This window comes from Pelophylax lessonae, assembly GCF_965119305.1.
Source record: "Pelophylax lessonae genome assembly, chromosome: 12".
NCBI classification, from domain to species: domain Eukaryota; kingdom Metazoa; phylum Chordata; class Amphibia; order Anura; family Ranidae; genus Pelophylax; species Pelophylax lessonae.
Window position 1 is genome coordinate 57,904,507 of NC_138779.1, and position 12,426 is coordinate 57,916,932.

Genomic DNA, 12,426 nt, shown 5'->3' on the forward strand with positions numbered 1-12,426 from the left:
GCCTGACATACTCAGTGTCATACAGCTCCCCCCCCCCTTGCAGCCCACAGCATGCAGCCGAGATATAGGGAGACAAGCAGTGTGATTAAAGGCAGGTTACACAGTCCCAGACTGAGACCCCCCCCAGACAGACAGGTCCCCACATAGATACACTTACCTCACATGGCGTGGGGAACCCGCACAGGCGAACAAGCCGCTGCACATGAGGCAGGGAGAGTCGCAATTCAAGACGCACACAATGGCGGTTCAGAAACCGCACAGCGTCCGGTGAGGTAGCCACCTCACCAATCATCCCTGCACCGAACAGGGATGGGTCGTTCACCGTGCCAGGAGCGTTACCTGGCTGAACGCTCGATGGCAGACTGGGAAGCCACTGACCCACGACCTGCGACCAGGGGGATCAGCCCGAGACCCAGTCCGCATGATCCTCTTCGTCCGAAGAACTAACTAATGCTGACAAAAATAACAGCTAAGTAAAGGTAGAGAGAAAACTCAAACAAAATATCAAAAAGAAGAAAGAGTCTGGGACAAAAAGTCCCAGCACAGAGAGAGCCAGCCACTCCTGACAAGCTAGACATTAAAACTGAGATATGGTTGCAGGAAGTAGGAGGGTATTGACTGAGGGGACCACCCCTTGAGGGTGGGATATGTTAAAGCTTTATTGTTAACATATTCTGTTGCCTAGCTACTCCTTCGGAGCAAAGTCTAATACCCCATATGTGACGGATATGAAGAGGCGGCGACTGTCGGAGGACGTAAGAGAAAATAGAATTTTTTTGCTTACAAAAGATTGGGTGATGGAAGTCAGCAGAACCTCCCCTCAATTTACTAAAGTCTGGAGAAAATTCCCCTGTAGAGCGCAACAGCACTTGCAAAGAGCACTGTCTATGTGCCCTAAGGCTCCATTCACACTAGGCAATTTAAATTGCATGTGGAATCGCTGTGATTCTGCCCGCAATTCCAAACTGGCAAAACACGGGACGCGTTTGCGATGCTATTACTTCTTGAGGGCACCCTAATTGTGGTGCGATTTTGCCGCACGATAAATCGTGCTGCAATGGCGGCAAATCACAACACGCAACGCTGTCCCCCAAAAGAAGCTCCTGCTCCTTTATGAACGACAAGCTTTACGTGTGATTTTGGCACAATTTCAGTGCAACTGCCATATGCGATACGCAGAGGGTGTCAATTAAATGTTAACCACACCCCCAGTTTGATCACATATCGCAGTGCGATTTGCAAGTACGCACAGAATCGGATTGCGCAAGTGTGACCCACTGTGCGATCCGATTCTGAGGCGGCTCAAAAAAAGCCTCATGTGCGTGTTTGCTGCGGATGCGCTGCGAATTCAGCCATACAAAGTGTATGGCTGAAATCGCATCCGCACAGGAGATCGCATGTAATGAAGGAGCAGTGCGCTCCGAATTACATGCGATCAGCGCATCCGCAATAATGTGAACCGGCATTTAGCGTGCCATTAGGAAATAATAGCATCGCAAATATGCCCCACATTTTGCCGCGATTTAACTCGCCTAGGTGTGAATGAAGCCTTAGTAAATCAACCCCTGTGGCAGATATATAGCAAATAGACTGTGCACTTTGCAAGTGCTGTTGCGTACTGCAAGGGAATTTGCTCCAGACTTTAGTGACTTTCATCAGCCAATCACCTGCAAGCAAAAATGCTGTTTTTTTTATTTCTTTCATGTGATTAGATATTCTTTACAAAGTGGAGATTCCCTTCATTTACTAAGCTCTGGAGTAAATTCCCTTGCAAAGGGCATTGTCTATTTGTCTTCAGTAAATCAACTCCACTGCTTTGATCTCCTAAATACCTACATTTTTTTTTTCCAAAGGAGATTTTTAAGTGACATACCAACGACTTCAAAAAGTGCATTTGGCAAGTAACAGTAACTACCAAATGCAACATCATAAACACGGCAATGTGAACAAACCTGAGTGTCCGTCATGTTAATATGTAGATACAGAGCTGGGGGGGGGAGGGGAGGTGTAAAAAAAAAAAAGGTCAGCTGCCTGTTTTTACCACCCCTTTGCCATCTGTGCGCTGGGGTGCAACGCATGTAACGTGTTATACGCTCTTAGGCTAATTTGGTGAATCACAAAGGAGCTGGATTATTCCGAATAATTCTTAGGCTTCATGTACACGGGACGTTGTTAAAAGTCCCTTTGAATGCTGGAATTTTTAGGACGTTTAAAACGTCCTTTAGGTCGCGTCTACACCTGCGTTTAGCGGGCGTTTGCGTTTAGAAGCGTTCCTAGAGGTCAAAAAAATCATTCCCCTTTAAAATGGAAAAACGCGAGCGCTAAACGCGGGTCATCGCGTTCGGTCACGGTTTTGCGTTTGAAACGCCGGGAAACACACGTTCGAAAGCAAATAATTGCTTTCCAAAAAACGTCCCTGAACTCAACTGCCTGAAAATGACTGTAAACGACCCTGGTGTACATGGACAGATAAGATAAAATGTAGATGGGTTCAGGGGCTTCTGAAAAAAAAGCCCAACTGCTCCTAAACGGCCATTTCCAGCGTCCCGTATACATGGAGCCTTAGATTGGATACAGAAATCTAAAGCCTCTGGAAGTTCCATGTGTCATATCTGTGGATCTATTCTAGGTGATGTTCTGGCATCCAAAATTATTAGTCATAACGTGTTACAATGTTACATAATATATTTATAAACTGTTCTCCACACAGCATAAACAACATCTGACTTGACCCAAAATGTAACACATCAAAGTCACATGACTAACATACTCGTTGGGGATTGGCTGATGGGTGGAAGCCATCAATTAGGAGTTGTAGAATAACACAGAGCTGAAGATCTTCACATGTTACTACAAACCATTCACTTATATTCTGCTGCAACTCAGAAAGTAAACCTGGGATTATACAAAATTATACAAAGAATTCCATTACTGGATCATTTCTAAGGCTCTGTTCATGCCTCGCAGGTGAGATAGATTGCGTGCTTTTTTGCGCGTTTCCCACATGTCATATTTAGGGCACCTCATTCATTTCAATAAGATGACTACGTGGGAGTAATGCACTAAACAAGTGCCTGATTTGACCCCTGGAGGATTTATCCCACCTTCATAACCAGGCCATTTTTTTTTTTTTTTTTTGCGATACTGCACTGCGCTTTTTTTAGTGACAATTGCGCAGTCGTGCAGCGCTGTACCCAAATAAGATTTACGTACTTTTTTTCCTACAAATAGAGATTTCTTTTGGTGGTATTTGACCACCTCTGCCATTTTTATTTTTTTGCGCAGTAAACAAAAAAAAAAAAAAAGACAATTTTAGAAAACATTAAAAAACATATATATATATATATATACATATATATATATATATATATATATATATATATATATATATATATATACAGTATCTCACAAAAGTGAGTACACCCCTCACATTTTTTGTAAATATTTATTTTATTATATATGTGACAACACTGAAGAAATGACACGTTGCTACCTACAATGTAAAGTAGTGAGTGTACAGCTTGTATAACAGTGTAAATTTACTGTCCCCTCAAAATAACTCAACACACAGCCATTAATGTCTAAACCCTGGCAACAAAAGTGAGTACACCCCTAAGTGAACATGTCCACATTGGGCCCAATTAGCCATTTTTCCTCCCCAGTGTCATGTGACTCATTAGTGTTACAAGGTCTCAGGTGTGAATGGGGAGCAGGTGTGTTAAAATTTGGTGTTATCGCTCTCACTCTCTCATACTGGTCACTGGAAGTTCAACATGGCACCTCATGGCAAAGAACTCTCTGAGGATCTGAAAAAAAGAATTGTTGCTCTACATAAAGATGATCTAGGCTATAAGAAGATTGCCAAGACCCTGAAACTGAGCTGCAGCGCGGTGGCCAAGACCATACAGCGGTTTAACAGGACAGGTTCCACTCAGAACAGGCCGTCATGGTTGACCAAAGAAGTAAAGTGCACGTGCTCAGAGGTTGTCTTTGGGAGATAGACGTATGAGTGCTGCCAGCATTGCTGCAGAGGTTGAAGGGGTGGGGGGGTCAGCCTGTCAGTGCTCAGACCATACACCGCACACTGCATCAAATTGGTCTCCATGGTTGTCATCCCAGAAGGAAGCCTCTTCTAAAGATGATGCACAAGAAAGCCCTGCAAACAGTTTGCTGAAGACAAGCAGACTAATGACATGGATTACTGGAACCATGTCCTGTGCTCTGATGAGACCAAGATAAACTTATTTGGTTCAGATGGTTTCAAGCGTGTGTGGCGGCAACCAGGTGAGGAGTACAAAGACAAGTGTGTCTTGCCAACAGGCAAGCATGGTGCTGGGAGTGTCATGGTCTGGGGCTGCATGAGTGCTGCCGGCACTGGGGAGCTACAGTTCATTGAGGGAACCATGAATGCCAACATGTACTGTGACATATTGAAGCAGAGCATGATCCCCTCCCTTCAGAGACTGGGCCGCAGGGCAGTATTCCAACATGATAATGACCTCAAACACACCTCCAAGATGACCACTGCCTTGCTAAAGAAGCTGAAGGTGATGGACTGGCCAAGCATGTCTCTAGACCTAAATCCTATTAGGCATCTGTGGGGCATCCTCAAACAGAAGGTGGAGGAGTGCTAGGTCTCTAACATCCACCAGCTCTGTGTGAAACTCCCACTGAGCACCAATGATGGGTACAATTTCTCCCACTGACAGCAATCATGGGGGCACTATTATTCCCACTGATCCTAATGACGGGCCACCATTCCTCCCACTGAAACGAATGATAGGGCACTATTCCTCCAACTGAAATCAATGATGGTGAACTATTACTCTCACTGACCCCAATGATGGGGCATAATTCCTCCCATAGAGCATCAATGATGGGTACCATTCCTCCCACTGACAGCAATCATGGGGCACTATTCTTCCCACTGATCCCAATGATGGGCCACCATTCCTCCCACTGATACTCATGATGGGCATCCATTCCTCCCAATGACACCAATGATGGGGCACTATTCCTCCCACTGAAACAAATGACGGCGCACCGTTCCTCCCAATGACACCAATGATGGGGCATTATTTCTCCCACTGATGCCAAAGATGGGCCACCAATGCTCCCACTTATATCAATTATGGGCCACTATTCCGCTCATTGATATCAATGATGTGCCACCATTTCTCCCACTGACACCAATGATGGGACACTATTCTTCCCACGCACACTGATCATGGAGCACCAATCCTCCCACTCACACCAATCATGGGACACTATTACTCAACCTAAAACCAATGATGGGGTATTCTTCCTCCCACTGACCCCAATGATGGTGCACCATTCCTTTCACTGACACCACTGATGGGACACTATTACTCCGCCTAATACCGGGCAATGTTTTCTCCCACTGACACCAAGGCACTTTCTTCTCCCACAGCCCCCCTAAAGTTTGAAGGACAGTAAAGTGGCCCTTTGTTTAGAAAGTTTGGAGACCCCTGACCTACAGCAACCAATCTGCAGTGATCTGATTTAAAGCTCAACTCCATAACAAACTGGAAAGGCTGCCTGCGACTCCAATGGGGGATTACCCCTGCTCTGTGTCCCAGCAAAGAATTCCCTGATTGGATAAGGTGGAGAGGCATGGAAGTGACATCACAATCCCCACCTCATCCAATCAGGATAAAAATGCAATGTATTCTCGGAACGGCCGTGCCGACTGAGCGACCTCATGTGTTCATTAGGCACAGGACTGGGAAGCTAGAGGCAATCGCTGTAGTAGCAATGTAGTAGCAGCTTCCACTGGGATCCCACATATATGACACATACATACTTACATCGGTCCAAGCTGAAACAATGTAACTTTATCCATACCTGGAATTACGCTTTAAGTGGTCATTTTAATATCTCTTATGGTGGTCACACACTTCAGTATATGATCCATTTATTTTCTAAATGATCTCTCCAGATAGGAATAATCAATCGATAGCTGATAAGCCCTGTGATCAATATGACACACACGGGAAAGTGGATTCCGATTGATAGTTTGACCATTCCATCGTAAGGTCTGATCACATCTGTGTACACCATCATAATCTGATCAATCAAAATACGATCAGATTTATGGGTAAAGTATCTTGTTGCTAGCGATCAATGCAACTGATCATTTTCCTGCCCATGCTGATCGGCTCAGCCTGATCGAATACAATCTGAATCGAGTCTAAATTGATCAGAAGTGAAGTGATGGCTATTCAATTGATCATCCAATCGATTAGATAATAAAACTGAAGCATGCATGGACACCAAATGCTTGTATTGTCAATCGATGCCATACATGTATCTATCATTTGTTACCTTATATAATGAGGAAATGTTTACAATCGCTCCATCAATCACAGATCAGATTGTGTATGGCCACCATAATACAACCAATGGGAGCACAGAGCACCCAGAATTCCTCTAAATGAATGGGCACCCATCTACCCAGCAACATGCCCATCAAAGCTGGCACTGCCTACAGACTGCTGTACACAAATCATGGAGGAAGAGACATAGAGATAGAGCTCATCATACATGGGGTGCTGAGCCCAGGAGCCCCCCCTCTGATCACTCACCCTCTGGGCTGGAGCCAAGAGCCCCCCAGGGCAGGATGGAGAGGAACCCGAGCAACACCAACCGTGCATTCATCTCCGACACCGCACAGTGCTGGAATCCCACTCTGCCCCGAGCTCCACGGGACTCTGCCACGCAATGACCACACCCACTGCATGCCACTCACAGACAGCCTGGCCTCTGATTGGCCGGGGAGAGTTCAGGGTCTCTTCCCACATCCTGAGCAACTTCTGATAACTATTTCACTGCCAGAGTGCAGCCAGTGCTGGGGAATGTGTGCATTCTATATTATGTATATACAATATGTCATCATTGTTTATATGTGTGTTCATGTATGTATTGTATGTAATGATTCTATATGATATGTATGTGTGTATTATGTGTATGTATGTATTATATGTATGTGTATGTATTATATATGTATGTATTGTATATGTATGTGTGTGCATGTATGATATGTATGTGTGTGTATGTATTATATATGTATGTATTGTATATGTATGTGTGTGTATTTATGTATGTATGTGTGTATGTATTATATATGTATGTGTGTGCATTTATGTATGTATGATATGTATGTGTGTATGTATTATATATGTATGTGTGTGCATGTATGATATGTATGTGTGTATGTATTATATATGTATGTGTGTGCATGTATGATATGTATGTGTGAATGTATTATACGTATGTATTATATACATATGTGTGTGTGTGTATGTATTACTTAAGTATGTATGTGTGTATTATGTGATGTGTGTATGTAGGTATTAAAAAAAAAAAATATATATATATATATATATATATACACACACACACACACACATTAAATGTATGTATTTAATGTGTGTATTATATTTATGTATATGTATACATTGTATTGTATTGTATGTATTATATGTATGTATGTTTAGATAGTGTGTCTACTGTATATAATATATGTATTGTGTTTAGCTCAAGATGATGATAAAGAATACAGTACGTTACTCTCAATAATGGCAAACTCACTACAGGCTGATACTGTATAGCCACCCCCCTTCCTGGTATGTCATTTACATCTTAGGAATACCAGTTTATTTGTTAGATTCGCAGTACACACTTCTCCTAGCCATGAAAATACAATATTTGCCCAGCTGTTCCAATTTCAATGCAAATTAGGTCTTCCTTCAAAATAAACAAATGCACTAATGTGGAAATCTTCTCCTTCCTCTATCTAACTCTCCTCTCCTGAAATACTCTGCACTGATGGGAGACCCTGCTCCTTCCTCCATCTAGCTCTCCTCTCCTGAAATACTCTGCACTGCTGGAGGACTCTGCTTCTTCCTCTATCTAACTCTCCTCTCCTGAAATACTCTGCTCTGCTGGAGGACTCCGCTCCTTCCTCTATCTAACTCTCCTCTCCTTAAAATACTCTGCACTGATGGGAGACCCTGCTCCTTCCTCCATCTAACCCTCCTCTCCTGAAATACTCTGCACTGCTGGAGGACTCTGCTCCTTCCTCTATCTAACTCTCCTTTCCTGAAATACTCTGCACTGCTGGAAGACTCTGCTCCTTCCTCCATCTAACTCTCCTCTCCTGAAATACTCTGCACTGCTGGAGGACTCTGCTCCTTCCTCCATCTAACTCTCCTCTCCTGAAATACTCTGCACTGCTGGAGGACTCTGCTCCTTCCTCCATCCAACTCTCCTTTCCTGAAATACTCTGCACTGCTGGAGGACTCTGCTCCTTCCTCCATCTAACTCTCCTCTCCTGAAATACTCTGCACTGCTGGAGGACTCTTCTCCTTCCTCCATCTAACTCTCCTCTCCTGAAATACTCTGCACTGCTGGAGGACTCTGCTCCTTCCTCTATCCAACTCTTCTCTCCTGAAATACTCTGCTCTGCTGGAGGACTCTACTCCTTCTGTCTCTCCTGAAATACTTTGCTTTGCTGTTGGACTCTGTTCCTTCTCCTGTCATTTCTGTGCTGTACGGTTCTTTTTACTTAAAAGGACAGCTCACACAATATTCCTTAGAGGTTGGACTTGAAATCACATGTCTGTGTCCCTGTTTTATGTCTAGCCTTAGGTAGTTGTAAAAATAGGGGGGGGGGGGGATGGGTGTTAGTTTATGATGGACAAATCTTGTGGCACATGCTATCATGTTCATATACTGAACACAGAGATAAATAAGTCTGCTTAACAACTACAAGCTCCAGCAACAAGTGAGGTAGACAGGGTGCAAATGTAGTGAGCATACAGCCGAGTTAGCCCAGACAGGGAAATCAATTAGTCTTGAACCCAACCAGACCATTGCAGAGAGTTCACCCTGCACCACCCTCAGGTTTGCCCTCCAGCTGCCCTGCCCCCCCCCCCTGCACTGCCCCCCCAGTCATTGCTCACACTCACTCTACAGTCCAGATGTTGCAGTGAGTACGTGCGAGGCGTGAGCTGTGTGCTTTCAGGGAAGGCTTTCCTGCAAATACCATCTCCTACACTGCTTGTATTATTCATCCCTGTCCTGGCTGAGAGCTGACTGCACTGTCCCTGCTGGAGCTCAGGATCACAGTCCTGGAATCCAGCAACTACTACCAATCCCACAGCTCCCACCGTAGCCCAATAGTGCCCTATAGCAGAGATTTTCTTCCCCGTAGGACAATGTGCCCATTAGCAGTTCCCAGGATATGTACATACACTTCCTAAACAAACCTCTTTTGTTTTATAATAAAGTAAAACAGGAAAAGGTCTGCAGAACACAAGGGATTTTGGAGTGGCGAATTGTAACTGCTATAGAATCATGCTTTATCTCTCTCACTCTATGGTTTTGTACCTATGAAAATGACTCACAGCCGGTGAAGGATCTATGTTACAACTAGTTATGGTTTTCAGCAATCAACTGTAGCTAGATACTGTATTGGCAGTTGCAGTGGAAGTAAGGAGCTTACTTTCCTTGACCACCAATGTAAGATGATATCCTTCCCACTGACCACCAATGTAAGGGGATATCCTTCCCACTGACCACCAATGTAAGGGGATATCCTTCCCACTGACCACCAATGTAAGGGGATATCCTTCCCGCTGACCACCAATGTAAGGGGATATCCTTCCCGCTGACCACCAATGTAAGGGGATATCCTTCCCGCTGACCACCAATGTAAGGGGATATCCTTCCCACTGACCACCAATGTAAGGGGATATCCTTCCCACTGACCACCAATGTAAGGGGGTATCCTTCCCAATGACCACCAATGTAAGGGGATATCCTTCCCACTGACCACCAATGTAAGGGGGTATCCTTCCCAATGACCACCAATGTAAGGGGATATCCTTCCCACTGACCACCAATGTAAGGGGGTATCCTTCCCAATGACCACCAATGTAAGATGATATCCTTCCTACTGACCACCAATGTAAGGGGATATCCTTCCCACTGACCACCAATGTAAGGGGGTATCCTTCCCACTGACCACCAATGTAAGATGATATCCTTCCTACTGACCACCAATGTAAGATGATATCCTTCCTACTGACCACCAATGTAAGATGATATGCTTCCCACTGACCATCAATGTAAGGGGACATCCTTCCTACTAACCACCAATGTAAGGGGATATTCTTCCCACTGACCACCAATGCAACTGCTGAAAAGGTACTACTGCCTTGGACCGAGCAGTGCTGATGATTGGACAACAAATCGCCTGCTACTGACGACAAGCGCCAAAATAGAATATTCGCCAAGATCTTTCTATCAACATTGAGAAGACTGATGGGGTGCCAGTTCTCAATTATTGAGGGGGTCTTTACCTTTTGACAGAAGAATCACAGCAGATTGCCTCATGGAGGGAGGGAGAAAACTCTCTTCTAAACAGCTTTTAGAAACCTCTGCTGAAAAGGGAGCCAGAATGGACTTAAAACACTTGTAAAGTTCAGCTGTCAACCCATATGGCCAAGGCGATTTTTTGGGAGCTAGCTTCTATATAGCACAAACTACCTCATCCGCTGAAATTGGTTCTGTCAAATCCTTCAAAGGCAATGTACTATTTCCCAATCCTGGAGTAGAATCCAGAAAGCTTTCCATCCTGTCCCGACTAAGGTCCTTTCTTCCCAGAAGGTCTGTGTAATATGACCTGAAGATCTCCAGGATCCCTGATCTGGACTTCACCAGGGAACCCTTACTATCCCTCAGACCTATGACGTCTTAACTGCTATGCCTTGCTTACAGTTCTGGTAAGGATCAGGTGGTGAGTGATATTTCCTGTAATCTCTCTCCAGAACCAAGGAGGCGTGCTGGTCCTATTGACACTTCCTAAGAAGAAGCTTCACCTCAGAGATCTCCCCTGGATCTCCTCCATATGAGACAAGACGATTAAGCTTCCTCCGCAAATGCTGGTAGGCAATATACATACCAAGCTGCTTCTTCTTACTTATGGCCTTGAAAAGTCCAATCGCCCTTTGTTTCACAAGCTCCCACCACTCTGACTTACTGCTGCAAAAGTCCAGAATAGAAACCTGTGCCTGAAAAAAATCCTCAAAGGATTGTCTTACCTCTACATCTTCCAGGAGAGCCGAATTCAGTTTCCAGGTACCCCTTCCCCTGGGTGGAGTGTCCGAGGCATTCAGAGTCACAGACAGCATACAGTGGTCAGAGAACTCCACCGCCCTCAACTCAGGAGCCGAGAAAGCAGAGTTCTCCTTTTTTTTAAAAACCTATCTATCCTACTCTGACTATTCCCTCTCTGAAATGTGAATCCTGTGCTGCCAGGGCAGTGCTTAATGTGCACATCTACCAGGCCTCCTTGTCTAACCATATCTCTAAGAAAAACGCTATCATAACCCAGCCTGTCTATGGAGCCTCTCCTGCCTTCAGGCCTAATTATGGTGTTAAAGTCACCTCCAAAGACAACCTGCTGGGATGTATAAAGGAAGGGCTTGATCTTTGTGAGGAGGCATTTCCTGTCCCATTTTGACTGAAGTCCATAGATATTGATCAGGGGCAGGTCAATTACCCGTCGGCACGTTACCATATGGGTTTTAAAAAGTACCGCAACTCCGCTGCAAGGCTCAGCCACATGAGACCAAAAGGAGGGACCGCACCTCCACTCCCTTTTTGCTAGATGGACATCGGCCAATGTATTGAGCCAGGTCTCTTGCAAAAATAAAAATCTCAGCATCAAACTCACTGAGCAAAAATAAGGCAATATCATGAGCTCTTGCAGATTCCATGCTGGCGACATTAATGGTCGCCACCTTTATCGGAGCGGGAACTGCCATCAGGATGATTGGGGTAGTTTCTTAACCTCTACCACACTCTCATCACCCGAAACAGCTCTCTTTATACTATGTGACTCCCCCTCATCCATAGATGATAAAGAAATGGATAAATCCGACACCAACTACTCCCCTGATAAAACAGAAAATGTGTTGCCAAGAGGAACCTCTCCTGGGTCTGACTATAAGGAGGAAAAGGCCGCTGGTCTTCCTCTATTTCTTTTTCTTCCTCCTTATCCTCTCCCACCCCTCATCTGAATCCTCCACAACAGAGGTTGAGACATGGGACATGGACACCCCTCCCTCAACCCCATCGACCCCACCACCATCCAGCACCCCTGCACTCTCTTGGCCATTTTTGCAGTGTTGAGGGACAGGGACTAGAGGTGAAGTAGGCCGTGAAGGAAGATCCACTAAACCCACCCCCCCAGCAGCTCCTGCTAGTCTGTAGGATCTATGCACAGTAGATGTAGGAACAACAGGAGGGACAGACTCAGGGACCACATCACTAGGGGAAACAGAATCTGACACAACAGACACAGGAGGGGCAACAACAGTTTCCTCCCTAACTTCAGCT

The 12,426-nt window shown here is 44.9% G+C and overlaps 1 protein-coding gene across 1 annotated transcript in view; it reads right to left on the reverse strand.

The window, feature by feature from the left end:
- The window catches only part of PLOD1 (procollagen-lysine,2-oxoglutarate 5-dioxygenase 1), an 80,990-nt gene extending 74,287 nt beyond the window's left edge, over positions 1 to 6,703 (reverse strand). Inside the window, exon 1 of the mRNA XM_082273062.1 lies at positions 6,606 to 6,703. Coding sequence (XP_082129188.1) covers positions 6,606 to 6,678 — 73 coding nt within the window. The 5' untranslated portion in view covers positions 6,679 to 6,703. The remainder of the gene's footprint in view (positions 1 to 6,605) is intronic.
- Positions 6,704 to 12,426: the final 5,723 nt, after the last annotated feature.